At 41.0% G+C, this 21741-nt stretch overlaps 2 protein-coding genes and 1 pseudogene across 2 annotated transcripts; all 3 read left to right on the plus strand.

Annotated features, from left to right (window-relative positions):
• The first annotated feature begins 8668 nt into the window (after positions 1 to 8668).
• LOC131920036 (ubiquitin-ribosomal protein eS31 fusion protein-like) lies at positions 8669 to 9160 on the plus strand (annotated as a pseudogene).
• Positions 9161 to 15688: 6528 nt separating this feature from the next.
• Positions 15689 to 16630, plus strand: LOC131920037 (olfactory receptor 10G3-like). Its single transcript, XM_059274452.1, has one exon. The coding sequence runs from the start codon at positions 15689 to 15691 to the stop codon at positions 16628 to 16630; it is 942 nt and encodes a 313-aa protein (XP_059130435.1).
• Positions 16631 to 18930: 2300 nt separating this feature from the next.
• On the plus strand, positions 18931 to 19806 carry LOC131920038 (14-3-3 protein zeta/delta-like). The gene has a single exon (XM_059274453.1). It carries the CDS (start codon positions 19007 to 19009, stop codon positions 19742 to 19744), a length of 738 nt encoding a protein of 245 aa, XP_059130436.1. The 5' UTR covers positions 18931 to 19006; the 3' UTR covers positions 19745 to 19806.
• Positions 19807 to 21741: the final 1935 nt, after the last annotated feature.

Raw genomic sequence — 21741 nt, forward strand, 5'->3', positions numbered from 1 at the left:
TCATTCTATCCACATGGTGAAGTCTCAGAACCTATGCTGCCATGTCTCTCAGTCAAGCTTGGTCCTGTGAATGTTCACCCCCAAGGGACTCCTCACTAGTTCATCTAACTCTGAAAAGAGACAGAAACTACCCTTCCCCCTAGATGAAGGTGGCCCTCCGTGTTTTGCTCAGAAAACAGGCAGTCCACCAAGCATCAGAGTCCTCTCACCATAATGTCCCTTCTGATGTCTCCTTTAATGTCTCTTTAAATCTTTACGATAATGGCTAAATAATAAATTACAAAAATAAGTTTAAGTTTGTAGTTAGTAAGACAAAAAGTTTATCCAAAAAATGAAAATTGTACCTCTTTTTCCTCTTTTCTAACTGTGACTTTAACAATTAATAAATCATTACAATGATCCATAGACCTGTATAACAATACACATCATAATCTGCAGATCTTCACCAAACTGCTCCTCCAAATTTAATTCCCCCTTGTCTTAGTTTGGATTTTTATTGCTGTGAAGAGACACCATGACCATGGCAACTCTTATAAAGAAAACATTTAATTGTGGTGACCTGCTTACAGTTTTGGAGGTTCAGTCCATTATCATCATGATGAGGAAGCATGGCTTGCAGGAAGATGTGGAACTAAGAGTCCTACATCTCTCAGGCAACAGGAAGTGAACTAACTGTCACACTGAGGGAAGCTTGAGCAAAAGAGACCTCAAAGCCTGCCCCCACAGTGACATACTTCCTCCATCAAGGCCACATCTCCTAATAGTGCCACTTCCTATGGGAGCCATTTTCTTTCAAACCACCATACTCCTCATGCCCAACTCTGCAGCAAAACGCAAGCTGCAGCCTCCCTGCCCCTTCTTCCCCCATCTCCTGTGAACCATATAGATCTTTCTCTCTTAACCTCCCTCCCCACCAATCATTGCTTTGTCCCAGCCCCCAACTCAAGAAGGCACTCCTGAGAACCCACAGGCCACTCTGACCAAGGAAGCAAGTAGGCTAACTGCAGATATTCATCTCTCTCTCCATTCCTCCAAGTCCAGTCCCCAAGTCTCATTCCAGGCTCTATAGCAGACCTTCTGCTGAGCCTCTAACACTCTTTGCCCCCATTCCTAGGGGACTAAGCAGATCCTGGTGGAACACACAGCTTTTCTCCCTCCTGTGAACCCCTTCAACTCCCCCTAATCCATCTCCATTTCTAAGTGTTAGCTCCCAATATCCAGAAATGCATTTTAACTGCAACCCCCAGTGTCCACATCTATCAGGATCCCAGAAAATGTTCCTACAGACAACACACAGCCACCATACTCTCCTAAGAACCAGAGAGGGCAACAGAAGCCAAGCAACAAAATACCCACCTAACAAAGACAAGACCAGATATTAGAACTTAGAACAATCTTCCTAATCCCAGATGCCTAGACCTCAGCATAAAAACACAATCAATAGCAGCCAGGAAAATATATTTCCAATAGAGTCCAGCAACCCCACTATAGCACACCCTGAGTACTGTGACATAATTGAAACATAAGAAAAAGACCTTAAAGCAGCCTTTATGAGCATAATAGAGGTCTTTAAAGAGGAAATGGATGAATCTCTCAGAGAAATCTATGAAAACACAAACAGTGGAAGAAAGTGAAAAAAACAGTACAAAATCTGAAAGTGAAAACAGAACAAATGAAGACACAAACTGAGAAAATCTGGAAACGAAAATTTTAGGAACTTGAACAGGAACCTCAAAAGCAAACTTCACCAACAAAAAACAAGAGATAGAAAAGAGACTCTCAGGCACTGAAGACACTCAAGAGGAAATGGATACCTCAGTCAACGAAAATATTAAGTCTAAAAAACTTCTGACACAGAACATCCAGGAAATCTGAGACACCATGAAAAGAGAAATCTAAGAATAATAGATGTAGATGAAGAAGAAACACAGATCAAAAGCACAGAAAACATTTTCAACAAAATCATAGAAGAAAATTTCCCTAACCTAAAAATGGACATGCCTATCAAGACACAAAAAGCACACAGAAAACCAAATAGACTGGACCAGAAAAGAAAGTCCCCTCAGCACCTAATAATAAAAATACTAAACACAGAACAAAGAGAGAATATTAAAAGCTGCAAGGGGGAAAGTCCAAGTAGCATATAAAGGTAGATATCTTAGAATTACACCTGACTTCAGTAGAGACCCTAAAAGCTAGAAGGGCCTGACAGATGCGCTACAGGCTCTGAGAGACAACAGATGCCAGCCCAGATTACTATATCCAGCAAAACTTTCAATTACAATAGATAGAGAAAATAAGATATTCCATGATGAAACCAAATTTTAAAAAATTATCTACAAATCCAGCCCCACAGAAGGTGCTAGAACTATAAACTCCAACCTAAAGATGTTTTGGTGGTTTGAAAATGGCCCTCATAAGCCCATAGGGAGCGGCACTATTGGGAAGTTTGGCCTTGTTGAAATAGGTGTGGACTTTTTGGAGGAATTGTATCACTATGGGTGAGATTTGAGGTTTCAGATGCTCAAGTCAGGCCCAGTGTCACTCTTTTCCTGCTGCCTGTCCATCCAAATATAGAACTTTCAGCTACTTCTACAGCACCATGTCTGCCTGCATGTCTCCATGTTTCCCACCATGACAATAATGGACTAATCCTCTGAACTGTAAGCCAGCCCCATCAAATGTTTTCCTTTATAAGAGTTGCTGTGGTCGGAGCTGGAGAGATGGCTCAGCAGTTAAGAGCACTGACTGCTCTCCTAAAGGTCCTGAGTTCAATTCCCAGCAACCATATGGTGGCTCACAACCATCTATAATGGGATCTGACACTTTCTTCTGGAGGGCAGGCATATGTACAGACAGGGCACTCATACATAAAAAATAAATAAACAAAACTTCAAAGAGTTGCTGTGATCATGGTGTCTCTTTTCAGCAACGGAAATCCTAAAATAGGTTAACTACATACAAGAAAAGTCAGGGAATAAATAATACCAGACCAGCAAGTCAAAAGAGAGGAAACATACACAATAACAACAAAATAACAGGAATCAACAAACACTGTTCATTTATATCTCTCAATATCAATGATCTCAAGTCCCCCAATAAAAAGACACAGACTAACAGACAGGATAGAAAAACAGGATTCGTCTTTCTGCTGCATCTAACAAACACACCTTAATATCAAGGATGTGTAACACCTCAGGGTAAAGGAATGGAAAATGATATTCCAAGCAATTTTCCTAAGAATCAAGCTGGTGTAGCCATTTTAATATCTGACAAAATAGACTTCAAACCATAATGAATCAGAAGAGATGAGGAGGACACTACATACTCAACAAAGGAATACTCCATGAAGAGGACATTGCAATTCATAACATCTATGCACCAAATACAAGGGCACTCAAGTTCATAAAAGAAGCATTAATACAGATAAAATCACATATTGACTCTCACATACTGACAGTGTGAAACTTCAATACCCCACTTTCGCCAACAAACAGGTTATCCAGATAAAAACGAAACAGAAATCCTGGAGCTAACTGACGTTATAGTCCAAATGGACCTAATAGATATTTACAGAACATTTCACCCAAACACAAAGATTATACCTTTTTCTTGGCACCTCATGGAAATTTCTCCAAAAATAATCACATACTCAGACACAAAGCAAGTCTCAACAGATATAAGAAAATTGAAATAACACCCTGTATCCTATTGAACACCATGCATTAAAACTAGATATCAACAACAATGGAAGCAACAAAAAGCTGGAAAAACTCATGGAAACTGAACAACTCATTGTTGAATGGAAAATGGGTCAAGGAAGAAATTAACGTCTTTCTAGAACTGAATAAAAATGAATGCAGAGCATACCCAAACTTATGGGACACAATGAACATGGTTCCAAGAGGCAAGTTCGTAACACAAACTGCCTACATAAAAAAAAATTAGAGAGACTGCACACTAGTAACTAAACATTGCACATGAAAGCCCTAGAACAAAAAGAAGAACTCACACACAAAAGGAATAGATGGTAAGAAACAATCAAGCCCCAGACTGAAATCAATATAATGGAAACAACGACAACAACAAGAAATACAAAGAATTAATGAAATGGAGTTGATTCTTTAAGAAAATCAACAAAATAAACAAACCCTTATCCAAATTAACTAGAAGACTGAGAGAGAAGATTCAAATTAACAAAATTAGAAATGAAAAGGGGGACATAACAACAGACACCAAGGAAATCCAGAGACTCCTAAGGACATGCTTTAAAAAACCATACTCTACCAAACTGGAAAACCTTTAAAAAAAAAAAAAGGTAATTTCTCCATACATACCACTTACCAAAGTTAAATTAAGACCAAATAAGCAATTTAAACATAACTATAAACCCCAGTGAATTAGAAGCAGTTACTAAGTCTTCCAACCAAAAAAAAAAAAAAAATCCCAGGGTCAGATGGTTTTAGCACAGAATTCTACCAGACTTTCAAAGAAGAGTTAATGCTAATATTCCTCAAATTATTTCACAAAATAGAAACAAAAGGAACACTTCCCAATTCATTTTATGAGACCACAGTTACCCTGATACCCAAACCACATAAAGACCCAATAATGAAAAAAATTCAGAACAATTTCCCTTATGAACATATACGCAAAAATTCTCAATAAAATACTTGTGAACAAAATCCAATAACATATCAAAAAGATCACCAACCATGATCAGGTTGTTTCATCCCAGAGATAGAAGAATGGTTCAACATACATAACTTGGTAAATGTAGTCTACCATATAAACAAACTGAAAGACAAATCTACATGATCATCTCATTAGATACAGAAATGACCTTTGACACAGTCCAACACCCCTTCATGATAAACATTCTGGAGAGACTAGGGATACAAGGGACATACCTCAACTTACTAGAGGCAATTTACAGCAAGACTACAGACATCAACCTAAACTGAGAGAAACCAGAGCATTTCCACTACAATCAGGAATGTCTACTCTCTCCACACCTATTTAATATAGTACTTGAAGTCTTAACTTGAGCAATAGGACAACTGAAGGAGATCAAGGGGCTACAAATAGGAAAGACGTAAAAATATCTATATTTGGAGATGAGATGATATCATACATAAATAACCCTAAAAACTACACCAAGAAACTTCTACAGCCACTAAACAATTTCAGTAAAATAGCCAGATACAAAATTAACATGCAAAAATCAGTAACCTTCTTACATACAAATGACAAACACACCAAGAAAGAAACAATGGAAACAATACCTTTCACAATAGCCTCTTTCCCCACAAATAAAGAAAAGAAAAGAAAATACCTTAGGGTAATTCTAACAGAGAAAGTGAATAAGACATGTATAACAAAAACTTGAAGACACTGAAGAAAATATCAGAAGAAGCTCATGGATTGGTAGGATTAATAGTAAAAATGGCCATCCTAGCGAAATCAGTCTACAATTCCCATTAAAATTCCAACACAATTCTTCACAGAAATTGAAAGAACAATTTTCAACTTTATATGGAAACTAAATAGCTAAAACAATCCTGAATAACAAAAGAACTACTTGAGATACCTATCCCAATTTCAAGTTGAATAATAAAAGAACTACTGGAGATACACTATCCCAATTTCAAGTTGTACTACAGAGCTAAAGTAATAGAAACTGCATGATATTGGCACAAAAACAGACACGTTAATCAATGAAATAAAACTGAAGACCCAGACATGTTGCATTTATCTAATTATTCTTTATCAATAAAAAATCAGGAGTCAGATATCAGGGTAAGAACACGAATGATCAGAGAAGTGGAAGAGAAGCAGTAACCTATTTCTTCTGTTCCTCCATCCAAAAGAACTGAGATCCTCTCTAAGCCCCACCCTACTACTTCCTGTCCCTCTGTCCTCAGTCCTCCAAAACCTCTATGGTTAATTTTGGTCAGCTAGTAGCTAGCTCCACCCTCTGATTCAAAGCAAGCTTTATTGTCAGAATACAATCAAATATCACACAATACAGACATGAATCCACACACTTACAGACACCTGATTTTTAATAAAGCAGCCAGAAAACACGGTTGGGGAGGGGGGACAGGGGTGGGTGCAGCACAGCATCTTCAACAAATGGTGCCAATCAAACGGAGTGACTGCATGTAGAAGAATGCAAATAGATCCATGTACAAAATCCTGTACAAAACTCAACTCCAAGATCAAGGACCCCATCATAAGGGCAGATACACTAAACCTCATGGAAGAGAAAATGGGAACTAGCCTTGAAATCATTGGCACAGGAAAAGACTTCCTGATCAGAACACTGTTAGTACATGCACTAAGATCAAAAATTAATAAATGGGACCTCAGGACATTGAGAAATTTCTGCATGGCAGAGGGGGAAAATGGCAGCCTACAGAATGGGAAAAGATTTTTGCCAACTGCACTTCTGATAGAGGACTAACATCCAAAATATATAAAGAACTCCAAAAACTAGATAGCAAGAAAACAAATAACCCAATTTAAAATGGGGGTACAGACACTTAAAGAAATGTTCAACATCCTTAGCCATCAGGGAAATGCAAATCAAAACTCCTTTGAGATTTCATTTTATATCTGTCAGAAAGGCTAAGATCAATAAAACAAGTGACAGCTCATGCTGGCAAGATGTAGAGCAAGAGGAGCACTCCTCCATTGCTGGTGGAACTGCAAATGTGCACAGCCACTACAAAATCAGTGTGGTAGTTGTTAAAAAAAAATAACCAAGCTACAATCTGACAATCACAGAGGTTAGGTATAGAGTAAGGGACTAGGTGGTACAACTAGATCTCCTTAGGAAATAGAGATAGAATAGTTATGGATGGACGGTGGGGCCAGAATGGGAAGATCAGGTGGGTAGGGGAAATGGAGAGGGAGACAGAGGAGAGACTATGGGAAGAGATGGCTAAAATTAAGGGCCATTTGGGAGGTAGTGTAGAAACCAATACAGTGGAAGCTTCCTAAAACATATACACATATGAAGGAGATCTAAATGAAATCACCAAATATTGAGGAGACAGTCCAAACTGTCCATTTCTGGTCACCAGTGAAGCTTCCAGTCCCATGACTAGGTTATATTTAATTTGAGTTGTTGGCCAAAGGAGTCCAGTGGGAATCCCCAAACAAATCAAGGATATTGCCAAGACTATAGGTTGCTCCCCACAAATTGATGGCAAGGATCCGTTGCTGAAGACAGCACCTACACAACTTATTGAACATGGAGAAGTCAAGCTGGTGCCTACAAAGAGACTTCACCCCTATGTTCTAGCATCTTTGGCACAGGAAGTTACTCTGAATGCTACCAAAAAAAGAAACATAAACACCAAGCCAGCCACAAACCCATTATTTACAGTGGTGTCCTTAATGGTGTTATAAAGCTTATGGGAGTAACCAAGATTTGACAAGGCCCACTCCACAAGATGAAACCCATATCTGACACTGCCTGGGTGACGAAGAACCTAAGATTAGATAGCCCAGGGACCTAGCATAAATCCAAATAATTCTTGCCTAAAAAGAAGAGAGATGTAGTGATAAAATGACTCCTAATGACATTCTGTTACATTCATAGATCAGTGTCTTGCTCAGTAATCATCAAAGAAGCGTCCTTCTGCTACAGATGGGAACATCCCGAGACCCACAGTCAGACATCATACAGAGTGAGAGACCTTGGGACACTCAGCCTTAAATGGGATGACTCTATCAAATCCCTCAGGGCTCAAAAAACCCCATGGAAGAGGAGACAGAGTATAAGAGCCAGAGGGGATGGAGAACACCAAGAAAACAAGGTCCTCCTAGTCAACATGATCAAAGCACAAATGAACTCACAAAGAGTGAGGCAGTGTGTGCAGGGCCTGAATGGGTCTGCATCAGGTCCTCTGTGTATATACTATAGCTTCTAGTTTTATATTATCATGGAACTCCTGTAAGCAAGTAGATCTCTGACTCTTATGCCTACACTTGGGTCTTCCCTTCTGTTTGTCTTGTCCAACTCCAATGTGTTAATTTTTAGTTTATCTTATATTTTATTTTAATATATTATATTTAATTTTATTATTATCCATTAAAGCCTTTTTGTTTTATAATGACAGACAGGGAGTAGGTACAAATAGAAGAGGAGGTAGAGAAGAATTTGAAGGAGTAGAGAGAGGAGAAACTGTAATCAGGATATATTATGTAAGGGGAAAAAAGGCTATTTCCAAAAAAGGGGGGGAAGAATTTGGAAAAACAAAAACAAACCAATGCCAAACCCAGTAGGTGACAATAAATAATGAAAATTAAAGCAGAAATTAATGAAATTTAAAAAAAGGAATCAAGCCGGGTGGTGGTGTCGCACGCCTTTAATCCCAGCACTCAGGAGGCAGAGCCAGGCGGATCTCTGTGAGTTCGAGGCCAGCCTGGGCTACCAAGTGAGTTCCAGGAAAGGCGCAAAGCTACACAGAGAAACCCTGTCTCGAAAAACCAAAAAAAAAAAAGGAATCAGTGACTCTGGTTCTTTGAGAAGATAAACAAGATCGACTGACTATTGGCTCGACTAACAAAAAGAAAAAAAGAGGTAACCCAAATTAATAGAAATGAACAGGGAACTTTTCCTTTCTGATCCGCCATCTGTGGTGGAACCGCCACCAAGATGCAGATTTTCATGAAGACCCTTACGGGGAAAACGATCACGCTCGAGGTTGAACCCTTAGACACTATAGAAAATGTAAAGATCAAGATCCAAGACAAGGAAGGAATTCCTCCTGATCAGCAGAGGCTAATCTTCGCTGGTAAGCAGCTGGAAGATGGCCGTACTTTGTCTGACTACAATATTCAAAAGGAGTCCACCCTTCATCTTGTGTTGAGACTTCATGGTGGTGCTAAGAAAAGGAAGAAGTCTTACACTACTCCCAAGAAGAATAAGCATCAGAGAAAGAAAGTTAAGTTGGCTGTACTAAAGTACTAAAATGTGGATGAAAATGGCAAAATTAGTCGTCTTCGTCGAGAGTGTCCTTCTGATGAGTGTGGTGCTGGAATTTTCATGGCTAGCCACTTTAACAGACATTACTGTGGCAAGTGTTGTCTGACTTACTGCTTCAACAAACCAGAAGACAAGTAGTTGTGTATGGATAAATAAAAAGACAGGAACTGGAAAAAAAAAAAAAAAAGAAATGAACAGGGAAACATATGGCAAACACCAAAGAAATACAGAATAATATAAGGAAATACTTTAAAAACCTGAACTACAATAAGCTAGGAAATATAAAGGAAATGGATGAAATACTAGAACTGCTAGAAAACACAGGCAATACCATATAAGATACATGTATAGGAAAGGACTCACTAAACTGGACTATACTTGCCTGGGAATTAAGGCCAACAATTTGCTCACCCTACTCATAATAGCTAGGAAATGAAAATGATCCAAATGCCCTTCAGCAGAAGAATGGACAATGATAATGTGGTACATACACACTATGGAATACTATTCAACTTAAAGAAAAATGGAACTTTCAGCTAAATAGTTTGAACTAGAAAAGATTCTGTTGAGTGAGGACACTCAAACCCAGAAAGACAAACACAGCCACACTTTCTCTCTCATCTGCAGTTCCTAGCTCCAAATCTGCAGATTCAGGTATAAAACATAAAGGAATAGCAAAAACCAGGGAAGTAAAAAGTGGTCATAGGAATGGGAATTAAGGGGAGAATAGCAGGATATAGGTGATAGCAAGGGATAAACAGAAAAAAAATGGAAGGGAAGCCCCAGCTGGAGAGAGAAAAGGGAGGTCAATACAGAAGGAGGAGAGTAGACAAATACCACCAAAACTGTTTGATAAAGCTTCAAGGAATCATATTATTTTATATTTACCTTAAAAATATATACAATGCTCATAAGTATATGTATATATGAATGTACATATCTTAAAGTTATGCCACTTGGTCTGACAACACTCCCCACAAGAACCATGGACTAATAAAAACCACAGTACTAGTCACTTGAAAGAAACCCTCTTTCATGGTGTTTATCGGGGTAGGCCAAGTGACTCCCAAAACAATATAAACTATGGCTGTTTCCCTTGGCTGCCTCTCAGAGGTTGAAGGTAAGCTCCTATTGCTGAAGGCACTAAATACGTAGGATACAAGATGTGTAACTTGTGTACAAGTTATTCCAGCTGCACCTAACTTGAAAGCTTCCTTCCCACAGTCTAGCTTCCAAAGTGCCAGAAAGTACTATAAAAGCTGCCAAAGGAGGGAAGCAATTAATAGTCCTACCCAGCTGTGACACCTATGAGCCACAGCAATGACCAATATGGCAAGATATCCAGAAAGTGCAGTAAGAGGCGCTAAAACGATGGTGATAACCAACGCTGTCTAGTTGGAGACAGGAGGGAAATCATGCCTGCTACTGAGAACCTAGCCAACTTCCCAGGAATAGTGAGGTCAAGGACCTTAGAAAAGAATCTACTACTCCCACTTCGCTAGACCAACATAATTCCTAACTTCATTCTAAATCTTATCCTTTTACCCACAGAAAATTGTAGCTACCACCCCTCATCCAAGAAGCCTCTCTCTACAGCAAATGGACACCATCACAGAAAACCACAACTGGACACAATGCAGAGATCGATGGACTGTGGGGAGCCCGGGGCCCCGTGGATACATATGCAACACAGTTCTGGCATCTATGCAACAGGCAACACTACAGGAAAGGGGGCAAAAAAGAGCCAGAATACCAGAAAGTCTGCTATGAGACTGTCTCCCTTAAAAAGGGAGACCTGAATAATGACAATATCATTAGACATGCTAACTCCGAGGGGAAAAAATCTCAAGGGATCCCTACCCCTAAACAAAGAACTACAGGCAAATATGACTGCTGAGAGAGAATTAGCATCTGGGACCCAGATAGGTTATCCAATACCAAGTGGTCAGCCCTCAAACTATTTGCACACAAACAACAGAAATGGACTCAGCACGTTGTATTTATACATTTGTCCATATGTGTGTGTGTGTGTGTGTGTGTGTGTGTGTGTGTGTGATATGTATGTAGCAATAATAATCAAAAAAAAAGAGGCTATTGATTTGAAAGTGGGGTTGGGAGAGAACATGGAGAGGGTTGACGGTGGGAAAGGTAAAGCAAGTGATGTAATTATATTTTAATTAAAACTATAATAATAATTAATAAATCAACAAAAAAGAAATACCTTGAATAACCTGGTGACACAAAGTCAGGCATTGAATGGGAATGGCCTCCATAGGCTCATACGTTTGAATACTTGGTCCCCTGTTAGTGGAACTGTTTGGGGAGGATTAGAAAGTATGGCCTTGTTGGAGGAGGTTTGTCACTGAGGGTGAATCTCGAGGTTTCAGAAGACGCAGGCCATTCCCAGTTTTCTCTCTCTGTCTCATGGCTGCATCTCAAGATGTGAGCTCTAAGCTGAGGCTCCAGTGCAATGACTGCATGCCTGTCGCCATTTTCCCAACATGGTGGTCATGGTGTCTACCATAGAAAAGTTACAAAGAAAGAATATTCTGGTTACACAAAGTCAGATTTATGTTTCTCTTAGTCTATGAGGATCTACCTTAGCATGGTAGTGAATCAAAGAAAGTTTAATTTTTTTAACATATGAGTGTGTGACAATAAAAAAAAATTAAAAGCAAAGAATCTCTTGAAGCCAGGCATAGTGGCACACAACATTTAGTCCAACGCTAGGGAGGTGAAGGTAGGTGGATCTCTGAGTTTGAGATCAGCCTGGTCTACACAGCTAATTCCAGGACAACCAGGGCTACACAGAGAAACCCTGTCTCAAAAATTCACATAAAATTTTTTAAAGTTATTCTTTACATTCAATAACTATGCTTCTGTCTCCTCCTCTTCGTTCTCCTCATCATCATTCTCATCCTCTTCCTCCTCATCCTCCTCACCCTTTGCCTTATCCTTCCTGTCCATCTTCTTCTACCAAATCTGTTTTGAGAGCAAAAAGGAACAACAGAAATGATGTCATCAAGTCCTGATAAAGCCCACAGACCTTGTTCCACCTGGTATTACCACACTGGAGAAAGCTAGAAAGGAAGGAAGTCTCCCAGGAGACAGATTACAGACATGAAGCTGCCTTCTCACTGGGGTGCTGTTACAACAGTCCCCACACTAAAGATCTCACACACATGAGTGCCTCTGGGGGAAAACAAAGCAAAAACAGACCACAGCTGGGACCACCTTCAGTAACAGCCTCAATCTTCCCCAGTCCACGAGGATATGGGAGAAGATCCACAAATAATAAATAATTTAAGTGTCAGTCCGGAAGTCCACTCCTTTGATCCAGCCAGAACCAAGTCTTCTCCCATCAGCTCCTTACACTAGCTAGTGCTGACCCTGTGGGATGTAGAACTCTCTGCAGCAAGAGTGTATCCCATCTCTCAGACTGCAAAAGGACCTTCTTCAGTGGATGCTGGCACCTCCTGATGAGTCCCTCACCCTTCCACCTCAGCACGGTATGAGTCCCATCTTCCAGAGTCATCTGGAGGCTTGATGGCTAATGCAGAGGGGTGCTAAAGAGACAGGACAATGTTCCCAGATACCTAAGTTCCAGATACAGGCGAAGGTTGGGACAGAGCCATAAGGCATGTCTCCACTCTGTCACCTCTCAGTTTCTTCTGCAATTATTGGGCATAATTTTATTTCTGTTCTCCAACAGTGTTTCCTTCTATTCTGTTAAAACATGTGACACTACCTCTCCAGGTGTTCCCGGCTACATCTTTCTCCAAAGCAACAGTTCACTGACTGCCTTTAGTGTGAGCTAGTGAAGGTGAGAGTATCTTGGTGTCAATATGGGTTCTACCTGTGATCCTGTGTGGTCCTCTAGTCACTTCCCCCAGCTCTAAGAAGAGTTCTCTACCCAGAGTTCAAAGGTTAGATTAAGCAAGTTGGACTGTGGTTGTGTTAGTGAATATTTTAAAGACACCATCCAAACTCGTTACTAAGGGTTTCATATTTTTTGTTTTAGATTTGTTTTATGTATGCATTTTTTCTTTGAAAATATGTCTGTGTACCACATGAATGTCCAGTGTCCAAGGAAGTCAGAAGGCTTTGAATCCCTGGGAACTAGACTTAAGAACTGTTGTGAGCTACCGTATGGGTGCTGGGAATCGAAATGGGGACCTCTAAAAGAACAAGTGCTCTTAACCACTGAGCTACATCTCCAGCCCCCAGGGCTTCATATATTCTTATGGAAACTCATAGTCTCATGTATCAGATTTCATTACACATTTACTGTTTATATATTTATGTATTCACTTTACTGTAGTTCATCTTTAGATTATTTTCAGTTTAAAGGCCTTATAAAGTTCACAAAATGACAAAAAGATTATACTAGTCTTGTAAATATAAAGAAAAAAGAAGTGCTTTGAGTTGATTTTCAGAAAATGGACCTTTTAAAAGTTTTCTTCATTTAAGCCAGGCGTGGCATCACATGCCTTTGATCCTAGAACTTGGGAAGCAGAGGCAGGTGGATCTCTGTGTGTTTGAGTGCAGCCTGGTCTACAGAAAGAATTCTAGGCAGCCAGGGCTACACAGAGAAACCCTGTCTCAAAAAAAAAAAAGTATTCTTCCTTTGAGAGATAAATGACTAACTAGAGTTAGCAACGCAGTTTGAGTCAGGAAATAGACAAAAAAAATCACCTGCCAAAATGCTTGCGTGTCTTTTGCCTCTGTAGAAAGCATCTTATGCCCTTGACACTGCTAATGTGTGTGTGTGTGTGTGTGTGTGTGTGAGAGAGAGAGAGAGAGAGAGAGAGAGAGAGAGAGAGACAGAGAGACAGAGAGAGACAGAGAGAGACAGAGAGAGAGAGAGAGAGAGACAGAGAGAGAGAGAGAGAGAGAGAGAATCTGTATATGTTTTGGGTTTGTTTTGTTTTTTGTTTTTCCATGGGAGAAACTTAGAGAGAGAGAGAGAGAGAGAGAGAGAGAGAGAGAGAGAGAGAGAGAGAGAGAGAGAGGAAAGAGAGAATCTGTATATGTTTTGGGTTTGTTTTGTTTTTTGTTTTTCCATGGGAAAAACTCTAGGGCCTTGAACCTGCCAAACCTTCTCCCTACCACTGAGCTACATCCCCAGCCTATTTTAATCACCAAAACCATAGATCTACATTTAGTTCGTGGGACAGGAATGAGTCTCCATTCTTTTCCAATATGCTTTTGCTACATGACCTTTCTTAGTATTTTCTATCAGATCAGAATTCAAAAGCACACCGCACGCACACCTCACAATCCACGTGTGTGAGTGGTAACACGGCAAGACCCAGACCTTTCCAAGAAGTACTCGGTCCCACGGACTCTGGGACCCACCCCTCCCATCCTAGGCTTGGAGACTTGCTGGCGCATCACCTTGTGGTCGAGCAAGGTATGGCGACAGCTCATGCAGAGACTGGTCTCTGGGCCCCACCATGCAATATGTGACGTCTTGGTGTATCATATTATTTTAGCTATTCAAAGAATGCAGTTTCTCCTCCACATCCCACACCTAGCCTTCTAATAATAAGGAAATAGGGTTGGCTCCTCAGTTCTCTATTCAGAACGAGGGTTCTTTCTTCCATCTTTAAGATTTAATTTTTATTTTTGCCGGGCATAATGGCACATGCCTTTAGTCCCAATACTTGGGAAACAGAAGCAGGTGGATCTCTGTGAGTTCAAGGCCAGCCTTGTAGACACAGTACATTCCAGGACAGCCAGTGCTACACAGTGGGACCCTGCCTTGAAGAAAAAAAATAGTTTGTATTTTTTCATTATGAATGTGTGTGTGTGTGTGTGTGTGTGTGTGTGTGTGTGTGTGTGTGTATACCACAGTGTATGCTCATGAGGAAGTCAGAGGATAGCTTTCAGGAGTCAGTTCTTGCCCTTCCACCCTGTTGAGGTGCTGTGCTCTGTCCTGACCCTGAAGCTTTTAGGTAATTCTCCTGAGAAGTGCTGCAAACACAAATGCACAGTACTGCACCAGGCTTCTGAATGTGGCTTCTGGGAATAGCACTCAGGTCCCCAGGATTGTGCAGCTAGTGCTTTAATCCAGTAAGTCATCTCACTGAACTGCACATCTAGGTTTAAGACAGGATAGTAACACCAACTTAGACTCTTTGAGAGCTGAGAGTCAGCCCAGTGGCTAGAGAGCAGCCTCCAATATCACATACTCTACTAAGTTATTTAGGGTTGTTATTTGTGGAAAGGGGAGATCAGTAAAACAGCAAACTGCTGGACAGGAAACCACGAGGCACGGTTAGAAGCCACATCCCAACATTCAAAGGAGAAGCCGCATGTGCTGGAACAATACTGATAGTTTTACAAGTTACTGAAAGTTTCCAGCATACAAAGCCTTGATTACAAACTTCTTCTAAATGTCAGGAAAGTCAACAGTATAGATTTTGCAGGACATAGCAAATCTTTTTGACTACCGCCGTAGTATCAAAGTAGCTGCAGAAGAGTGAATGAGCACAGCTCTGTGCTCAGGAGCTTCTGGTTACAACACTCCTGGCAGAGAACACAGGCCCTCCATGTGGGCGGCATCTCCACAGAACTTCCCCACCACCGCCCCAGGCTCCCATAGTCTCCTTCCTCAGTCCCCTTCACTATCATGTCGTCTATGCTAAACCCTGCTTGTCCATTCCCTAGGTAACATATCTCCCTAAGATGGAAAGACTCAACTACACACTCTTGACTGAGTTCATCCTGACAGGAGTTCCCCACCCTCCCAGGCTAAGGACCTTCCTCTTTGTGTTCTTTTTGCTAATCTACATCCTGACTCAGCTGGGGAACCTGCTCATCCTGATCACTGTCTGTGCAGACACACAGCTCCATGCGCGCCCCATGTACATCTTCCTTGGGACTCTCTCCATCATCGACATGGGCATCTCTACCATTATTGTCCCCCGCCTCATGATGAACTTCACTCCAGGTGTGAAGCCCATCCCATTTGGGGGCTGTGTGGCTCAGCTTTATTTCTATCACTTTTTGGGCAGTACTGTCTGTTATCTCTACACCACAATGGCCTATGACAGGTACCTGGCAATATGTCAACCTCTGCGTTACCCAGTACTCATGTCTGCTAAGCTGAGTACCTTGCTGGTGGCTGGAGCTTGGGTGGCTGGCTCAATCCATGGAGCAATCCAGGCCATTCTAACTTTCCACTTGCCCTACTGTGGTCCCAACCAGGTAGATTACTTCTTCTGTGACATCCCTGCAGTTCTGAAGCTAGCCTGTGCAGATACCACAGTCAATGAGTTGGTGACCTTTGTAGACATTGGAGTGGTGGTTGCCAGTTGTTTCTCCCTGATCCTCCTCTCCTACATCTATATCATTCGGGCCATCCTGAGAATCCGCACAGCTGATGGGCGGCGAAGGGCCTTCTCCACATGTGGAGCCCATGTGACCATGGTTACCGTGTACTATGTGCCCTGTGCCTTCATCTACCTGAGACCTGACAGCCACAGCGTCCTGGATGGGGCAGCTGCTCTCTTCCCCACAGCCATCACTCCTTTCCTCAACCCCCTCATCTACACTCTGAGGAACCAGGAGGTGAAGTCGGCCTTGAGGAGAATGATAGGAGGCCAGAGGGCTAAGGGTGAGGTGTGAAGACCCCTCGTCCACTGAGGAGACACCCAGGTTCAGCTTAGTCTTGTGTTTGGGTTTCATGAGGCTTCCTTCTTGGGTTTTCTCATCTGTGTAGACACACAGATTTACACAATGAGATGGAACAGGGATGAAGGGAAAACACAACTTCCTAGCCGTTTTTCAGTTTCCCCTCCAGATGAACAGATGCCACAGAAATAGATGGTAACACTAAATCACCCAACCAGGTTGGCACACTTGGCATTCTAAAAGCATCCAGTGAGCCTTTCATGTTCTGCTCTTCATCAGTCAAGCCCTTCTACAATAGTCTACAGTTCCCAGTTCAATATATACCTCAACACCTCATGTTAGACAAGGAACTATGGATGCTTGCTGGGTTCCTAGCAGGCCTCACTTGGGACTCCCTAAGGCCACCCCAGGTAAGTGAAGAGGAACTCTTGCCTGATAAAGGAATAAACCTTTACTTGAAACAGTGCTTTTTCAAATTAAATGACCCAGAAGAAAGAGCACAATATGATCTTTTCAAATATTTCAAGAATATATTTCCCAACGCCCAAAGGTAAAACACAATGTGAAATCTTACATGAAGAGAAAACTAGGAAGTGGACCAGAGCACCAACATAATTAGTCCAAAGAAGCACTTCATGGTCTGTGTTTGTGAGATGAACAAGCTTCACTGAGCTGCCAGGGTCTAAAAGTGTGAGCAAATTTCATGGGACCTTTGACTTGGGCCCATTAGCTCCTCTGTTTTCTGCTGTGTTTCTGCTTTGTCCTCCAGTGTTTCAAGGTGGATAGTCACTCTATCCACATGGTGAAGTCTCAGTACCTATGCTGCCACATCTCTCAGTCAAGCTTGGTCCTGTGAATGTTCATCCCCAAGGGACTCCTCACTAGTTCATCTAACTTTGAAAAGAGACGGAAACTACCCTTCCCTTTAGATGAAGGTGGTCTTCAGTGTTTTGCTCAGAAAACAGGCAGTCCACCAAGCATCAGAGTCCTCTCTGCTATAGGATAATGCTCTTGTACACTGTAAAGATATGTCACTCCAATTGGTTTAATAAAATGCTGATTGGCCAGTAAGTAGCCAGGCAGGAAGTATAGGCAGGGCGACCAGACTAGGAGAATTCTGAGAAGAGGAAGGGAGAAGAGGAGTTGCCAGACAGACGCAGAGGAAGCAAGATGAAAATGTTATATTCAGAAAAGATACCAAGCCATGTGGCTAAACATAGATAAGAATTATGGGTTAATTTAAATGTAAGAGCTAGTCAGTAATAATTCTGAGCTACTGGCCAAGAATTTAAAAGTAATATTAAGCCTCCAAGTCAATTATTTGGGAAGCAGCTGCTGGGTATTTGGGAACAGACAGGTGGGAGAAAACTTCCACTAATACTTCTCACCATAATGTCCCTTATATAGTCTCCTTTAAATATTTACTATAACGGTTGAATAATTAATTATAAAAACAAGTTTAAGTTTGTAGTTAGCCAAAAAGTTTATCCAAAAAATGAAAATTATATCTATTTTTCCTCTTTTCTGACTGGTCAGCATAACTGCTATTGTCACTGTGACTTTAACAATTAATAAATCATCATTACAATGATCCATAGACCTGTAATAAAATACACATCAAAATGGAATGATTCTGAAGACATTGTCAGTGCTTGGAATATAGTTCAGTTGTATCATATTTGTTTAATATGCTGTAAACCCTGGGTTTGATCCACCAATATCACAAAAAAGCTAGAAAACAACATGTTCTGTCAAATATGTAAAGAATTGAACCACATGCACAGTGTTGTTGAGAATGTACAATGATGCACTATGGAAAACAATATGGAGGTTCTTCAGAGAACTAAAAAATAGATTTGAAATATAACTCATGATTTTCATTCCTGCATACCAACTCAAGATGACTGAACAAATGATCTCTAAGAAATATATATATATTCACAGGAACATTATTCAGAAGTATCAATAGATGGAAGCAAGCCAAGTTCCTTAGATAAATGAGTATAAGTGGGCAATCAAAATGCAGTATATCCATTCTGTTGTGGGATATCTGTACCCTGTGTGAAGATGTATTGCTGTGATTGGTGTAATAAAAAGCTGAATGGCCAATAGCTAGGCAGGAGGTGTAAGTGGGACTTCTGGGCAAAGAGAGAACTCTGGGAAGAATAAAGGTGAAGTTGCCAGCTAGACATGGAGAGGTACAAAATGGAAGAGAAGTAATGCCATGTGGCAGAATGTAAGTTAATATGAATGGGTTAATTTAAGTTATAAGAGCTACTCAGCCTCGCCGCCGCCACCACCGCCGCCACCCCGAGACTGCCGAGCCGGGTCTGTGTGCCGCCACCCACTCCGGACACAGAATATCCAGTTATGGATAAAAATGAGCTGGTGCAGAAGGCCAAACTGGCCGAGCAGGCTGAGCGATATGATGACATGGCAGCCTGCATGAAGTCTGTAACTGAGCAAGGTGCTGAGTTATCTAATGAGGAGAGGAATCTTCTCTCTGTTGCTTATAAAAATGTTGTAGGAGCCCGTAGGTCATCTTGGAGGGTCGCCTCAAGTATCGAGCAAAAGACGGAAGGTGCTGAGAAAAAGCAGCAGATGGCTCGGGAATACAGAGAGAAAATTGAGACGGAGCTAAGAGACATCTGCAATGATGTACTGTCTCTTTTGGAAAAGTTCCTGATCCCCAATGCTTCGCAAGCAGAAAGCAAAGTCTTCTACTTGAAGATGAAGGGCGACTACTACCGTTACCTGGCTGAGGTTGCTGCTGGGGATGACAAGAAAGGAATTGTGGACCAGTCACAGCAAGCATACCAAGAAGCATTTGAAATCAGCAAAAAGGAAATGCAACCAACACATCCTATCAGACTGGGTCTGGCCCTTAACTTCTCTGTGTTCTATTATGAGATTCTGAACTCCCCAGAGAAAGCCTGCTCTCATGCAAAAACAGCTTTTGACGAAGCCATTGCTGAACTGGATACATTAAGTGAAGAGTCCTACAAAGACAGCACGCTAATAATGCAGTTACTGAGAGACAACTTGACATTGTGGACATCGGACACCCAAGGAGACGAAGCAGAAGCAGGAGAAGGCGGGGAAAACTAACCAGCCTTCCAACCTTTGTCTGCCTCATTCTAAACTTTACACAGTAGACCATTTGTCATCCATGCTGTCCCACAAATAGTTTTTTGTTTACGATTTATGACAGATTTATGTTCCTTCTATTTGAATTTCTATATTTCCCATGTGGTTTTTATGTTTTAATATTAGGGGAGTAGAGCCAGTTAACTTTAGGGAGTTACTTGTTTCATCTTGAGGTGGCCAATATGGGGATGTGGAATTTTTACACGAGTTACACACGTTTGACATAGTACTTTGGTACATTGTGGCTTCAGAAGGGCCAGTGTTAAAACTGCTTCCATGTCTAAGCAAAGAAAACTGCCTACATACTGGTTTGTGGTGGTGGGGAATAAAAGGGATAATTGGTTCCAAAAAAAAAAAATAAGTTATAAGAGCTAATTGAGACAAGCCTAAGCTAAAGGCTAAAGTTTCATAATTAATAAAAATCTCCATGTTGTTATTTATGGACTGGCAGTCCCAATGAAAAAGTACTACTACACCATACAGTGAAATATTACTAAGTCTCAAAAAGTAGAAGCTTCTTCACACACACTACACTAAATACTATTAATTTAATACTAAATTAAAGGAGCCAGGAGTGTTGGCTCATACCTTTAATCTCATCACTTACAGAAGGTGGATAAGAAAGTGGGCATGATAGAGTATGCTTATTATCCCAGCACTCTGGAAGCCTAGGCAGGAGCATTGTCACAAGTTCAAGAATAGCTTAGACAGCAAATCCCTCTTGGAGAAAGAGGAGAGTCATAATAGAGATAAAAAGATCAGTCATATTATTTTCATGAAAATGGGTTAACAAACAGTGCTGCAGAACAATCCTTTTCTATACTATGAATATGTATTATTCTCATTGGTTAATACAACTGATAGGCCATAGCTAGGCAGGAAGTTAGGCAGGAAAGCCAAATTGAGAATGATGGGAAAAAGGACAGAGTCAGGGGAGATATCAGCCAGCGGCTCAGGAAGCAAGACATGCTAGAAGACAGGTACAGCCACAGGCCACGTGGCAATACATAGATTAATAGAAATGGGTTAATTTAAATGTAAGAGTTAGCTAGTAACAAGCCTAAGCTATTGACCAATCATTTGCAATTAATATAATCTTCTGTGTGTTTATTTGGGACAGGGCAGTTGGGACAGGAAACTCTTGCTTACAAAACAGAACTCATAGCCTCGTAGTGATGGCCCACACCTTTAATCCCAGCACTCGGAAAACAGAGGAGGCAGATCTCTGTGAGTTCAAGGTCAGCCTGGTCTACAGAGTGAGTTCCAGGATAGCCAAGGTTACACAGAGAAACCCTGTCTTAAAACAAAAACAAAAAATACACTCACTTTACAATTCACTCATGTAGTCTTGAAATTTTCCATAATGCAGTGTTTGTTGTTGTTGTTGTTGTTGTTGTTGTTGTTGCTGTTGTTTCCAAGATATAGCTATAAAATTCCCAGGATAAAGCTTTCACACCTCCAAAACAAGTATCACATGAATGGCAGTGACAGTATGGCTGCCAGCTTAGGATGGACCTGACCCATTGTACCACAGTTGCATCAGCTTTTGTATGCAATTCATTTCTAAGATCAAGAAACCCTTAGGTTCTCATTCACAAGCTGTAGCTTGAGCAGGGTGGAGTCTTGCCCTGATGCCACCTTTCCCAATGTTCCATTCAGTGAAGAGCAGAAGGTTTCTTATTCATGATGCTAACATCTTTTTACAAATACAACCTCTTTTTCAGCATATGACTTTACTGCAGTCTTAAGCTTTCTAGTGCTCTTTTCCTCTCTAAATTACTCCTTTTTTTTAAAAGACAGAGTTTCTCTGTGTAGCCCTAGCTGACCTGGAACTCACTCTATAGACCAGGCTGGCCTCAAACTCACAGTGATCTGCCTGCTTCTACCTCCCAAGTGCTGGCACTAAAGGCTTGTGCCAGCACTATCTTACTAAATTACATTTTTTTTTACTTCTTTCT

This window comes from Peromyscus eremicus, chromosome 9, assembly GCF_949786415.1.
Source record: "Peromyscus eremicus chromosome 9, PerEre_H2_v1, whole genome shotgun sequence".
Classification (NCBI taxonomy): domain Eukaryota; kingdom Metazoa; phylum Chordata; class Mammalia; order Rodentia; family Cricetidae; genus Peromyscus; species Peromyscus eremicus.

Excerpts from the sequence above, each read along its gene's own strand:
- LOC131920037 (XM_059274452.1), top strand. The coding sequence starts at position 15,689 with ATGGAAAGACTCAACTACACACTCTTGACTGAGTTCATCCTGACAGGA.
- LOC131920038 (XM_059274453.1), top strand. The coding sequence starts at position 19,007 with ATGGATAAAAATGAGCTGGTGCAGAAGGCCAAACTGGCCGAGCAGGCT.